Below are 14116 nucleotides of genomic sequence, written 5' to 3'. Positions count from 1 at the left end.
TTTCTTTCTTTCTTTCTTTCTTTCTTTCTTTCTTTCTTTCTTTCTTTCTTTCTTTCTTTCTTTCTTTCTCTCTCTCTCTCTTTCTTTCTTTCTTTCTTTCTTTCTTTCTTTCTTTCTTTCTTTCATTCTTTCTTTATTTCTATTCTGTCTCTTTAATATTGCGGTTTGTTTTTTTCAGTTCCCCTTTTCTACAAGTAGATCTTGGTAGCGAGAAGTTCGTCACCAAGGTGTCCACCCAAGGAGATACGTTTTATGGTTGGGTGACGAAGTACAAACTTAAGGCCCTGAAAGGCGGTTCATGGTCATGGTACCGAAATTCATTGGATGAGATACGGGTACGTCTGTCTGTTCGTTTCTTTTTTTTTTTTTTTTTTTTTGTGTGTGTGCGTGCGTGCGTGTGTGTGTGTGTGTGTGTGTGTGTGTGTGTGTGTGTGTGTGTGTGTGTGTGTGTGTGTGTGTGTGTGTGTGTGTGTGTGTGTGTGTGTGTGTGTGTGTGTGTGTGTGTGTGTGTGTGTGTGCCTCCCTCTGTCTGCTCCTCGGTTTGTTTTCTGTATTTTTCTATATGTGCTTGTCTGTCTGTGTAACAGGGTCCTTTTTATTTTTCTTCACAGTACTTCGACGGAAACTATGACAGGAATACAGTGGTATCGCACCATTTGCTCCCGTCTGTACAAACTAGATATATTCGAATCTACCCTGTAAAAGTCAATATTGATAACTATGGGGGTCTCCGTGTCGACTTCTTCGGCTGCCCAATCGGTAAGACTTATTTGACTGTGCTTGGATTATACACCTATTTTAAAAAAAAACGTTGTCATTGCAAACGGCAAATGGCGATTGTCAAATGGCAGTTCTACGACCGAAAGGACCCGTGGATCCCAAAATATTTGTTCCAGATTCAGAATAATATAAATAAAACATACGACTGCCCATTTAATGTAATTAATATATGGTTCTGACATCGCTTGAGTTTATTTATCACCTTTATTTTTACAAATAATTACTACCCTAAACATCTTCCGGTCATAGAACTGCCATTTCGCGATTACCATAATCGCTGTATTTGCTTCAATGAATATATGCATAAATATTATTAACAAATTATTATTGTGCAAAATTATTTTTGGCGAAAATCCAATTCGAACAAACAGAATCATTCGACAACATCGGCGATTCCGATCTGTTTCCTTTAAGAATCTAATCGACAATAGGTTCGTAATTCAATGTGTTAATTAAATAAAATTAATAATAATAATAATGAATGTGGCGGCCAGCTCGTGACCGACAGTTTCTTCTGTTGCTTTAGAATCGTCGAGTATAGTAGTAGTACTGTCAAAATTGCTGTGAAATGAAGAGGATGTCAAGCTTTGGTGACTTTGTTACTTATCGATTTCTGTATTAGTATAACGCTATATGTGCTGGCCCTTTGCCTTAATTCAGTCTGTAATACTGCCATGGCAATTGAATAAAACCCCTATCTATCTATCTATCTATCTATCTATCTATCTATCTATCTATCTATCTATCTATCTATCTATCTATCTATCTATCTATCTATCTATCTATCTATCTATCTATCTATCTATCTATCTATCTATCTATCTATCTATCTATCTATCTATCTATCTATCTATCTATCTATCTATCTATCTATCTATCTATCTATCTATCTATCTATCTATCTATCTATCTATCTATCTATCTATCTATCTATCTATCTATCTATCTATCTATCTATCTATCTATCTATCTATCTATCTATCTATCTATCTATCTATCTATCTATCTATCTATCTATCTATCTATCTATCTATCTATCTATCTATCTATCTATCTATCTATCTATCTATCTATCTATCTATCTATCTATCTATCTATCTATCTATCTATCTATCTATCTATCTATCTATCTATCTATCTATCTATCTATCTATCTATCTATCTATCTATCTATCTATCTATCTATCTATCTATCTATCTATCTATCTATCTATCTATCTATCTATCTATCTATCTATGTATTAACCTCTACATATGTTTAATTGAGAGTCTAAAACTGAAATAATCAAAATTAAAAAAGATAATGATCATAAAATTTAATTATTTCTAGTTGAATGTGGCTCAATAGAGAATCCTTGCTTTCTTAAATGCAAATTTTACTGCGACAACAAAGGCGATATCATTGTAAAAGCAGGAGCAGAAGGCTATGCTACAATATTCAGTAATTAAAATTCAGTAGAGAATATGATGATAACATTTATGTCTCCCAAGCGGGGAAAAAAAAATTAACAACCCTGACTTGACGGAAGACTGCCTCAAAGGCTGTGTGTCGACGTACACATCACGACTGCACCTGAGCCGTCATAAGAAAAGCAAATCCCGCACTGATGATTCTGCAGTATACCAACCCCTTAAAAGACAACGACAGTGTCTAATGTGCCGTCATTAGGCAACGGAAACGAGAACGGCAACGGCAACGGGAAAACCTCACGAGGACTGGGGTGAGGAAGTAATGACGAGTGCAGTTCTAAACAAATTAAGCAAACACAAAACGGCAAAACGCGAGCATTCTTGTTACTTTATTCCCGACTGCTATCGCAATTTTTCGCTTTATTTTTTTAAGTTATATGTCTTAATCTTAAATCACTTAATCGAGCAAAAGAGCAACTTCTGCAGAGCCAAGCTGATGGAATCATAGCCGACGTGGAGTTTGTTTTGCTTTACGATTTAAACAAACCAGACAATCTTGTTCCCCCGTACGAAAACTAAAAAAAAATGTTTCACGTGGATCTTTTGGAGGAAGATGAGTGCTCATCTGAATTTAGGTTTTACAAGCGAGATATCCCTGCAATATCTGCAAAAGAATCTCCATTGGACAACTGTTTCGGATTCATCGATGGAAATGTGGTCAGACCTATTTGCCGACCAAACCAGCACCAGGAGATTGTGTACAATGGCCTCAAACGAGTTCATAGCATAAAGTTCCAGTCCGTGGCTCCCGAATGGCATGATGGGGAACATGTATGGACCAATAGGTAAGACTAGATATCATGCTAACCTAGCTTGTGTGCTACTTAATTCGCAACTTTTAAGAATTTATATAACCCAAAGTTGACCCATTATTCTTATTGATTTCCCTGGCTGTCTATCTCGTGTCACCTGCGAAAGTAATATTATATCAACCACAAATATATAACAAACACAAAAGTAATTATCAAATAAAAAGTGGTTGATTGCAATCACACTTGTAATTGGTATTACATTTGTAGGTGGCAGACCTAGCCCGATTTAGCCCCAAATGCCGATGTTATAAAGGATTTTCCGCAAAAGGTTAAATTATTAAATCTGTGTTTTCTTATTTATTTTCTTTGGCAGAGAGGGAAAACGACATGATGCTTTCATGCTGCGGGAGTCTGGCCTCCCCCACGATCTTGCGCTGCATGCATTTTCTAGGCCTCCTGCACCACATCCACTATGCCTTTATGGAGACCCAGCATATCCACTCCGCATTCATCTACAAGGCCCCTTCGGCAATACAGTCCACCCCCTCAAACCACAGATGAAAGAAAATATACTTAGATTAAAATACTTCTATGTCACCATAATTAAAATAAGCATCAGATAAAAGTTTTTTTTTAACATTTTAATGATATTTTTTAATAATATTAATTTTTGCCATAAAGAAGCAAATATTTTGAATAAGGTTTATATTCAGATGCGAGAAAGCCTTGCACTGGAAGAACATCACAAATCTGTGTAAGCTAAGAAAGTAATATATTACTTCACTATAAATAATAAAGTTCAATAAATAATTTTCTGAAACTAGTTCTTGTAGCCATCATGGCTTGAGATTGTTGCTGCGTCATCATTGTGGCCTTCATTTGTTGTTGTTGCTGCCACTGCTGCTGCTGTTTCTGCTGTTTCTGCAAGGAAGCAAATATTTGTTATTGCTGTTGTATACATACCCCCAAGACAAGATAATTGGAAATTTAACAGGGGTGGGGGTATGAAAAATATGGTGTGTTTGTAAAGAAGCAAACACTAGGCTACATTTTTTTTGCAAAGCCAACAATGAATAACATCATCATTATCAACATCACCATCATCATCATCAGCATCATCATCATCAAATCAAAGCAGCCAAAAGAAAACGGCTCTCAGAAAACAATTCATAAGAGGAGAAACAAGAGCATTCAGAGTTGAAAGCTTATAAGTAGACAGCAGGAATAAGTAAATTGCTATGGACTATGAACGATTGAATGTCTCGAAAACAACATGGTATAGATATTTTGAAAATGAAAGACATAAAACAAGAGAGACATGTTTTGGAATAGTTTTGAAATCATTCTTTTTTTAATACATGTGATTTATTGTGTTAATAGAAACTATTGGCCGATAACAGAAGCATCGACTATATAAATCAAAGCACAAAATACACACATCGCACCGTCAATGTTTGAAGTAGAATATGCTGAAGAACTCCATGCTCCCGGTTTGTTGGAAATATTTAAAAATAGGAAAAGCAATGAAAACAATTTAATACACAACTCACGTTTCAGACAACGCAACTTCGGAACCTTTACGTCGAGGCCAGGATAAAAACTTCGGCTGGAAGACTTGGGAGTATGCGCAGTACGGCTTAGGGGTTTTCCCCTTCGTTTTCCGTTGCCGTTGCCGTTCTCTTTTCCGGTGTTTAAACTGCCTAGGAAAACTGCCTGTTCTGTGGCGAGTTGTGTGTTGTGGAGACAGACAGAACAAATTCTAAAAGATGGAAAAAATGAAGTCTTATTCAGTGAGTGCTTTTAAACAGGCTATTCTTGACACCTGTACTGAACAAAATGACAAGATCGCCAATGAAGTGAGAGTCCGTGTCAAAGGTACCGTAAGCAATTTACACGCTGCTGATGCGTGGTATTATACGAGGTATCATACGAGTTGTATGTCAAGTTTCATGTCACAAAGTCTATCTCTTCAGCCAAAAAGACTTTACATATCATAGAAGATGTTGACAAAGCATTTGCTGGTCCCAGCTCCAGACCCGCTGACACTGGGTTGTAAGGATGCGCCACTTATTGAGCATGCCACTAAGTTCATTGGCTCATGTTACACTGCAAAATCACAAGGAAACAAGAATGTCAGGGATCAGATATGGGATTTAAGAGTTTGGCAACAGTGAAACCTCGGTGCCGAAGATCCAGTCACTTCCTACATCAACTGAAGCCTTCACAGAAAATGTAAAGAAGGCCCACTGGAAAGTTGCAGTGTCACTCGATCCCTCCAGCATCGACCGAGTTGAATATGGATACAGTGAACACGTACCCTTAAGATCTCTCATGTGATAATAATATTCTTGTTCTTAATGACATCGGAATAGTATTGCTCTTATTGACGTCATTGATGACGTCACAAATTACGTGAATATTGTTTTTGACCCCCTTTAACATAGCATTACTCCTACTAAGTTTGGTTGTGGAATAATGCTTCTTTCCTGAGATATGAATATGTTTTGCTTTTAATCAAGTTTTTTTGCTTTAAGTGACGTCATCGATGACGTCCGTTTGATATGCTCCTTAGGGCTTGTACAGAACGGTGTTTTACTTTGAGCGATTGGCTTTTAAAGAAATATCTAACAAATGATTAAAAGGGACAACTATAACAAAAGGGACTATTATAAAAGACAGCATTAAAAGACTAATACCTCTCATATTCTCAATACTACTCAAGGCATTAGAGCGAGTACCCTGCGATGAATTATTGCAAAACAATAACAAGGTGCACAAAAGAAATAATTTAAGTTTAAAAAATATAAAAACAGCAAAATAAAACGCGATTAGGCAGCATTAATCGATGGCAAACGCTTGGCGCAAGGCTGGAGCCTCGATGAAAAGATAACAGGGCCGTAGAAAGCCTCGAAATATTGGGGGAGGTGCACAATACAGAATCACTAAGAAAATGATGGGTAGGGGGCAGCCACGCCCCTGCTGGTCGTTTCCTTATAATGTTAGAAAATATTGTGGGGGCACAGGGTCCCAGTGCCCCACCTTCTGCTGCGGCCCTGGATAAACAAGTCTCACCCGCTCTTATTGATTCTTACAACTTTCATTTACTTTAAACGTTTTTCATTCGAGAGTCGTTTTTCATTTCAAAAGAGTCGCGTGAATGGTAGTTAGTGATGAGGGTATTTACGTAAACAATTCTTACAAAAAGTAAAATTTCACATGTAATTACAGATTCAGTGATTAATCCAATAAATTACTACACAGATTCTTGGATTAAACCGTAACCACTCTCAACAACTCTCAAAGAACTTTTGGCGGGATCATTTTGAGAGCTAGAAATAGTAGAACTCTCTCACAGACTGTCATCTCCTGTTGATCGATCATTTACCTTAAAGCTGCTTTTTTCGCTTAATACCATTTTTAGACCCTGTGATAAGTAACAAGACCGAATGCGGTATGCCTCTGGGTATTCAAAACGGCAGAATTACCGACGCGGCCATCACAGCCTCCTCGTCCCAGGACACCGCTCATCGAGCGCGGCTACATACAGTCGGAGAACATGGAAAACCTGGCGCTTGGGTTGCAGGTAGGTTTCTTGAGATGCTCTGATTCTGTGCTTCGAAACATGATGGATACTTAAGTTCCATAACCCTAAAATCTAGACATATTTTTGAGAAGTAATGAGGTAGTGTATGAAAAAATCATGGCCTCCGTTGCGGGCCCCTGAGGGTATTCATGAAATTGTTTTCTGTCAGATGATTGTTGCTGTTTTTAGGTGAATATAACCACATTGACATCTTTTAAACGAATAGAATCAAAAAGCCCAAACTGTCGCGATATCGTACCAGAACAATGAATACAATACACCAAAAACTGGAAATCGACTCTGCCAAGTTTAAACGATGAAGTTCAAGTGACCTGTTTTGAAGGTGAAAGTAGAAAAATGAGGTGAAGGTAGAAAAATGTGAAATACCCTTGTTGACCTTGGCAGATTTTCCAAAAGGGCAACAACCGGAATAAAAATCGATTACATTGTCAGAAAGGTAATATGGATTATAAAGTTGCAGCGCTTTTCGTGATTTTTGTAAATTTCAGGAGTTGCCGATTTATGTCAGTGGCTTCAGATTGACTTTGGTGGTGTCGCTATGGTAACACGCATAGCAACACAGGGCAGATTCGAGGCGGAGTATGAGCTGAGGATGCAAATGCAGCACTGGGTGACAAGTTTTAAGGTGTCCTTCAGCCAGCTGGGAAGAGCTTACCAGTGGTATAAAGTTAACGGTTCGATCATGGTAAGTAAGTGGAGGAAGTAATTATGACTGATGCTCACAGCTTACACCCGTGTTTTTAAACACCTTTTATTTTCCATAATATCCTTAGCAAGGCTCTTTTACTACAAGCGATTACAAACAGTCGACAATCGACCATCATCTCTCCCTTGTGGGAGATGTCTGAGTGACAGGGATGCGTCAAAATTTCTTCACACGACTTCCATTTTGCTCACGTTTCCTTGTCCGAACCCTGATAATGCATATAGCTTCATCTATTTGTCTTGTTAATGGGTTGTGAAATAAGCCACTAAGTTCAAAGTTCTAAGATCTGTAATCAGCCCTTGCCTCAAGGGCACATCATTATATGCTTGAACAGCGCATTGTTTTCCTTCTTGTCCTCCAACATTTTCCTGTACACAGCCACCCTTTGCTCCTCTTTACGCGAAATGCATCCTATTGTGTACCCAGCCCATCCTATAGTAAACCTGTTACACTCGCGATCCTAGCTTTCCCTGCTTGCACACATGCTCCAGTGTTATTCTTCGCATGGGTCCTTTTAGCGATGTTTCCAACGGGACCCCTGACTGTCTAATCACCTTTGGCTTGACCGGGCCTCCACTTTGCTTCTTCGCCTCGTCCGCTACGTTTCCCACGATTCAGCAAAACGGCTGTCTGGTGTCACCAGGCAATTTTATAATCCTCTTTCTGTAACAACCTGACTATCTCCTTTCCAATTCCGTTTCCCTTCCCTCTCTTCGGTTTTATTCTTCAATCAATTTCACTACTAGATAGACCCGTTATTAGATAGTATAGAAACTAGATAGATGTGTTTCTTTATTTTCTAATTATATTTGTAGTGGAGCCAGCGCGGGTGTAGGCCGCGTGCGGAGCTAAGTAGGTATAGAAATATAGCTATACGACTTGGTTTTTGTGGTCATCGCGCGGGAACCCTGTGGTGTCGAACGCCAAGTCAGCCGCGCCAACTCCCAGGCCACACTCGGCCTTACTCTTTTATGTGTTTTAACAGCCTCACTTTATTGCTTGAAAGTTTGTATGTTCACAGAAAAAAAAGGCAGCTTGAAAATAGTATTTAATGAGAAAATATGCGGATTCAAATGGGCTAAAGTCTTTGAGGAACCTTTTTGTCTGAAGTACGAGCCGAAAGTAAAATCTACCCGAGTGTTCGTTAATCCCGCCAGTCGCAGCAGCAAAAAGAGGACTAAGATTCTACTAATATTCATCCACGTCACGTCTATATCTATGTAAGGAGATCCTGAGAAAGGGCCTTTGGATATTGATTCTGTTTTCAGCTATAAAAATAATTCACTTGTGTCGACCAGTGTCTTGCTAGCAGAAAGTCGACAATTTCGCAGTTTACAACAAAAAAGCGAACTCAACCAAAGGCAACAAACAAAAAGCGACAAAAAACACTGCCAAGGTGAGGTTCAGACGACGATTTGTTTTGAGAATATGATTCAGCTATTTTTCTTTTATTGTTGTGCTTTTATAATGCCAGTTATTTTTAAACCAGCTTTAGTCATTTAATATTTTTCGTTCTCTCTACTTATACTTTTATTGACTGCGTTGAGATATTTAATAAGGTCTGGCAATACCATCCGTCATATATTGCTAAAAAAGACCTTTCTTGTCTTTATACTCTGTGTATTTAGTCTTTTCGAAGATACAGCATTTTTTTTAATATTACCATATCTACATTAACTTTACAATTACAAGAGAAATTATCATCAAAATAAATAAACAAAATGCAATCCCTTATTACCTATATTTTTTTTGCTTAAGCTTGTATTGTCTGCATTTTGCATACCATCTAATGTGTTTATTTATTTGTATTCAAATAGTTGTGGAAAATTAGTAAGGTTATAATTAATGGCATGATGAAAATATTGATTTAAAAGAAAAAAAAAAGACTTAATTTTTTCTACATTTATTTAGGTAAAACCAACCAAGGACTATGATTGATAGAGGGCCATGATTGATGCTGGGAGACATGAGAGTAGCCAAATGTCTTAAAGATAACTATAGCAGGGGATTTCTTACTTTGATAAAGCAGTATAAGTGTAATAGCGGAGCCAAGCGCGGCCGCAGGCCGCGCGTGTAGCCCCATATGCATAGAAATATGGTATAGGTATGCGACTTGGTTTTTGTGGTCATCGCGTGGGTACCCTGTGGTGTCACTCGCCAGCCAGCCAGTCAGCCGCGCGACTCCCAGGCCCCACTCGGCCCCGAAATGGCTACTAAATAACTAAATACAAGCACGGAGCAAGGGAAAAAGTTCTTGTCGATTATGCGATGATTATTTATTTTGCCTCAAATTTTGTGACTTAAGGATAAAGCCAACTAGAGGAGATCTACTAACATTCATTCACGCCAAGATTTATCTGGTTTTAGCTAGTAAATTTAAGCAAGTAACAGTTCACATTAAAAAGCGAACAGAACCTTAAGAAAGCGACCCAAAAAAAAAAAAAAAAAACAAACAAACAAACAATGCAAGGTGAGTTTCGGACGACGATTTGTATTGTCTATTAAGGATATGACAGTTATTAGGCTTTTTGTTGTCCTTTTTGTATGCTTTGAGAATGCGAGTACTTAACTTAGTAATCAAATTATTTGAGCATAACAGGTTTTGTTTTGACATTCTTCGTTTTATCTATATTCTTGATTGTGTTGAATAAAATACAATACAACAAAAACTGGAATTCGTCTTTAATAAGACTTCTTCAGGGCAGATTGATTGTGTTGAGATATTTCATAAAGGCTAACCAATATCGTGTTGCATTTGTCAAATACTGCTAAAGAAGACCGTTCTTGTCTTTATATCCTGTGGTCCTAAGAAGATACATATCCTTAGAAGATACAGCAGCTTTTTCAACTTACAAGAGAAATTTTCCTTACCGAGGATGAAAAAAAACCTATATTCAATATGTATCGTTGTTATTGTCTGCATCTTGCATCTCATGTGTTTATTTTTTTATAAATGGCTTAATAAAAAGATTGTTTTGAAAGAAATAATAAATAATTGTTTTAACTCTTTTATGAACCAGGAACTACCTGAGGGCCAAGATGAATGCTAAAGACTGGAAGACATGAGAATTAAAAATCATGTCTTGAAGAGAACAGTAGGATGTTCTTATTCACTAGTCATTTGATACCCCCACACCCATGGTGCCAGGGAAGGGTGGGGATTAAACTTTAATAAAAGCCTGTTTCCAAGTTAAGAGTCAAAAACAGTCAATACCACCCCTCTTGACATATTCTGGTTAAAAAGTGGTCTAAAACCCCACATTACCCCTGACTTTTGCGGGACCATAAGGGAGGGGGCGCAAATGACTAGTTCATTACTATGTGATTCAGCAGTACACACCCATAGGTTTTTTTAGAACATGATACTTATATAATATAAAACTAAAAACAAACTTTTGCTTTTTAAATAATAAATCTGTAAAGAAAACAGTTTTCTATCAACATAAAGATAATGGGAAAGGGGATATTTTAGAAAAGTACTGAATATAATTATCACATTATTGTTATTATATTTTTTTCAAACATTTAAGGAAGAGTCATATTTCTTCCTTTTTCTTCTCCCTGTTGACTATTTTTATGCAATTGATGCTCTTTGCTATTTCCCCTCTACACCAAAAATAAATTAATGAACAGGTTTGATTTTTAAATTAGAAATTTTCATTTATTACTTTCACTTATATTTTCTTTTTAGGATTTTCTTTCCAAGTCTCTTGCCCATTACATTTCTTTTAGATGTTTAGATTTATTTCATTGGAATAGTTAGATCCAGGGTTTCTCAAAACACCAACATATAATGCATTACTGGATGTATATTTGTAGATATTAATTCCCATGGGGATGGAAAATCACCACTAAAAATGGTACATTAAAACTTCAGTATTGCATCTTATCTAAAATTGTGCCTGACACTATATTCCATCTTTGAAATCCTGTTTCATCCATTGTTCTTTGCAAGAACAAAGCTTGTCAGAATGTAGCTTCACAAATGTACATTAATGGAACTTTTATTAAGTGGAAGGGTTTTTAGGGCACTTTACAACACTAGCAACAACCTTGTTCTTTTTCAATAATAGAATTTTGTTCACATAGCTTGGATAGCAAAGACATGGCCTCTTTAGAGGTCTGTGGTGGTGAAAGGGTTAAGATAATGGGAAAGGGGAGATGTCAAGAAATGCTCAATCAAATTATTTTCATTACTGTTATATTTTTTTCACCAAACCTTTCAAGTTGAGTCAATTCACCTTGTATCTCCTCTCCCGTCGATTATTTTTTAGTCAATTGATATTCTTTGATTCCTCTCTACCCCAAACATAGATCAAAGAAAGGGTTTGGTTTGAAATTAGAAGTTAGCATTTTCAATCTGTTTTTTCTTCATTGCATTCATTTGGGAGTAGGCCACCAACAACAAGGCCACTATATGGTAAAGTGGGGTGCACCAATATGTAATGCATGAAAGGAGATATATTTTTGGATTTTAATTTTCAGACATTTTTCTGAATATTCGGTCCAATGAAGGAGAGAATCGCCACTAAATCAATACATAAAAATCACAGTATGGCATTTAAACGTCTAAATATATTATTTTGAATCTTTGGAATGCTGTTACATCCATGACATTTTCTGCACAATGGCAAAGCTTGTGGGAGTATTGTTTTGATTAAAAAAAGATATTCATAATGCAACTTCTATGATGGGACATAAGAATTTACCATTAGACTCTTGACAACTTTGACAGCCATATCCACACCAGGAATTGTGTTTGTTAATTTTGATGTACTGCATAATTTAAATTATTGAATAAGGCCTGGATCCATTTGGTTGGTACAATAAATAAATCTCAGTAGAGAGCAGGATTCTAGATCCCCCAATAATACCTTTGATCAGTCAACACAAAAGGTGTTTATGCTGGCTCCGCTTTTAGGCAGTGCCTAAATCTATATATTAGGTTTTTTCTATCAACCTAAAGATAATGAGGAAAAGAGGAAATGTTAGGAAAGTGCTCAATCAAGTTGTTGCATTCTGTTAATTTTTATTCAAAGATATTGTATCATTTTGTTTTCTTTTTCTCTTTGTTGCCTTTTTTGTACCCATATGATATTATCAATGATGTTTCAATCAAATGAATTTAATAGGGTAAGTTAGGTTAGAAATTAGACATTTTCATTTAGCACTTTTTATTAATATCAGATAATTAGTTTAGAATTTGCTTTCCAAGTTAATTTGTTCTCCTCCATTCCATTTAATTTTGGAGTAGCATTAGCATGCATGGATCCAGGGTTTCAATAAAACAGCAGGCCACCTTTGCTAAAGGGTGGGTGCACCAATATGTAATGCATGACTGGAGGTATATTTGTGGATTTTAATTTCCTTTGTTGTGGAGTATCACAATTAAGTGATAGATGAAACTTACATATAGCATCTGAAATGTATAACTAGATCATTCTATCTTTGGAATGCTGTTTCATCCATTATGTTTCTTTGCAAATGCAAAGCTGGTCAGAATGTAGCTTTGATACAAGTGTACATTAATGTGAATTCTATAAAGGTAATGTTTTTTTTATTAGAGCACAGTACTTAAATTATATAAAGATAACAACAAACTTGTGCCTTTTCAATAATAAATTTGTAAAGCAAATAGTTTTAGCAAACCTAAAGTAATAGGGAAATGGTAAATGTTAGGAAAGTGGTCAGTTAGGCTATTAAATTGCATTATTGTTATGTATATTTTAAAAGTATAGTCATTTTTTTTTTCAAGTAGAGTCACATTTCTCCCTTTTTCCACTCCCGATTGACTTTTTGTTTTTTTGTTCATTTATTCCTCTCTACAAAGGTCAATTTACATGGTTTGGTTTGAAATTAGAAATTGGAATTAATTTTTAGTAATTTAAGGATTTGCCTCCATTGCATTTAGTAGCCAGTATGGGTGGATCCAGGGATTCTATAAACAACAGGCCAAAGGGTGGGTGCACCAATATGTTATGCATGAGAAGGAGGTATATTTGTAATTTCAATATATTCTTCTAAATAACCAGTTGTTGTAAATTAAAAACTGCAGTATTGCATCTTAATTTCTAGAATGCTGTTACATCCTTGATATATTCAAGATCAAATCCGTGATATACACAAGGTCAAAGCTTGTTAGAATGCTGCTTTGATAAACAGAAATACATAGTGTAACTAAGTGGAAATAAGAATTTACCATTAGACTCTTGAAAAATATTTTCTGTTATTTAAGATACCTTGAAATTTTTCTGCTTTTTCACACCAAGGTTTAGCATTTGTTATCTTTCATACTGCATATTTAATATTATAAAAGTAGTGCTTTCTTGATCCATTTGGATGGGCCAATATTATTTATTATTACATGGCAGTAGAGAGAGTTTTATTAAATCTCGTTGGTTTAACATTGTTTCGTCGTCCTATCGAACATTTGGCGACCACGCCAGGACCAGAGAAATATCTTGTTTCGACTTTGTGAAGGCTAGAGGCCGTGGATGGCCTTGGTTTCAACATTTATCGCGATTCATCGTCATCGTATCGAAAAAAGAAGCTGTGTTTTGGTTGGATATTTGTCATCGTGAAGCCGTTTTTGTCCGCCTTATGTATCGACTTGCTCACAGTTAATTTAGGGATATATTATTTCGCCAATCGTCGAGTTCGGGGTCCGTGGTTCGGCTTGGATTTCATCGTTTTATTGGCGAGTTTCGGAGTCAGTTTTTCTTCGTTTATCGTCGAGTTCGAAGTCCATTGTTGGGCTTGGATTTCATTGTTTATCGTCAACTTCGTGGTGCGTGGATGGACATA

The 14116-nt window shown here is 36.5% G+C and overlaps 3 protein-coding genes across 3 annotated transcripts in view; all 3 read left to right on the top strand.

Moving 5' to 3' along the window:
- LOC125562941 overlaps positions 1–2229 on the top strand; it is a 26454-nt gene extending 24225 nt beyond the window's left edge. The window contains exons 5-7 of the mRNA XM_048727291.1: positions 179–335; positions 612–759; positions 2111–2229. Of these exons, the coding sequence (XP_048583248.1) occupies positions 179–335; positions 612–759; positions 2111–2229 (424 nt within the window). The remainder of the gene's footprint in view (positions 1–178; positions 336–611; positions 760–2110) is intronic.
- On the top strand, positions 183–7313 carry LOC125563153 (lactadherin-like). Its single transcript, XM_048728050.1, has 4 exons — positions 183–335; positions 612–759; positions 6424–6585; positions 7095–7313. The coding sequence occupies exons 3-4, from the start codon at positions 6456–6458 to the stop codon at positions 7310–7312; spliced, it is 348 nt and encodes a 115-aa protein (XP_048584007.1). The 5' UTR covers positions 183–335; positions 612–759; positions 6424–6455; the 3' UTR covers position 7313.
- Positions 2164–3825, top strand: LOC116611743. Its single transcript, XM_048728049.1, has 2 exons — positions 2164–3035; positions 3376–3825. The coding sequence occupies exons 1-2, from the start codon at positions 2776–2778 to the stop codon at positions 3623–3625; spliced, it is 510 nt and encodes a 169-aa protein (XP_048584006.1). The 5' UTR covers positions 2164–2775; the 3' UTR covers positions 3626–3825.
- Positions 7314–14116: the final 6803 nt, after the last annotated feature.

This window comes from Nematostella vectensis, chromosome 5 (assembly GCF_932526225.1).
Source record: "Nematostella vectensis chromosome 5, jaNemVect1.1, whole genome shotgun sequence".
Classification (NCBI taxonomy): Eukaryota; Metazoa; Cnidaria; class Anthozoa; order Actiniaria; family Edwardsiidae; genus Nematostella; species Nematostella vectensis.
The sequence above is the reverse complement of the archived record's forward strand: the minus strand, read 5'-3'. Positions and strand labels throughout refer to the sequence as shown.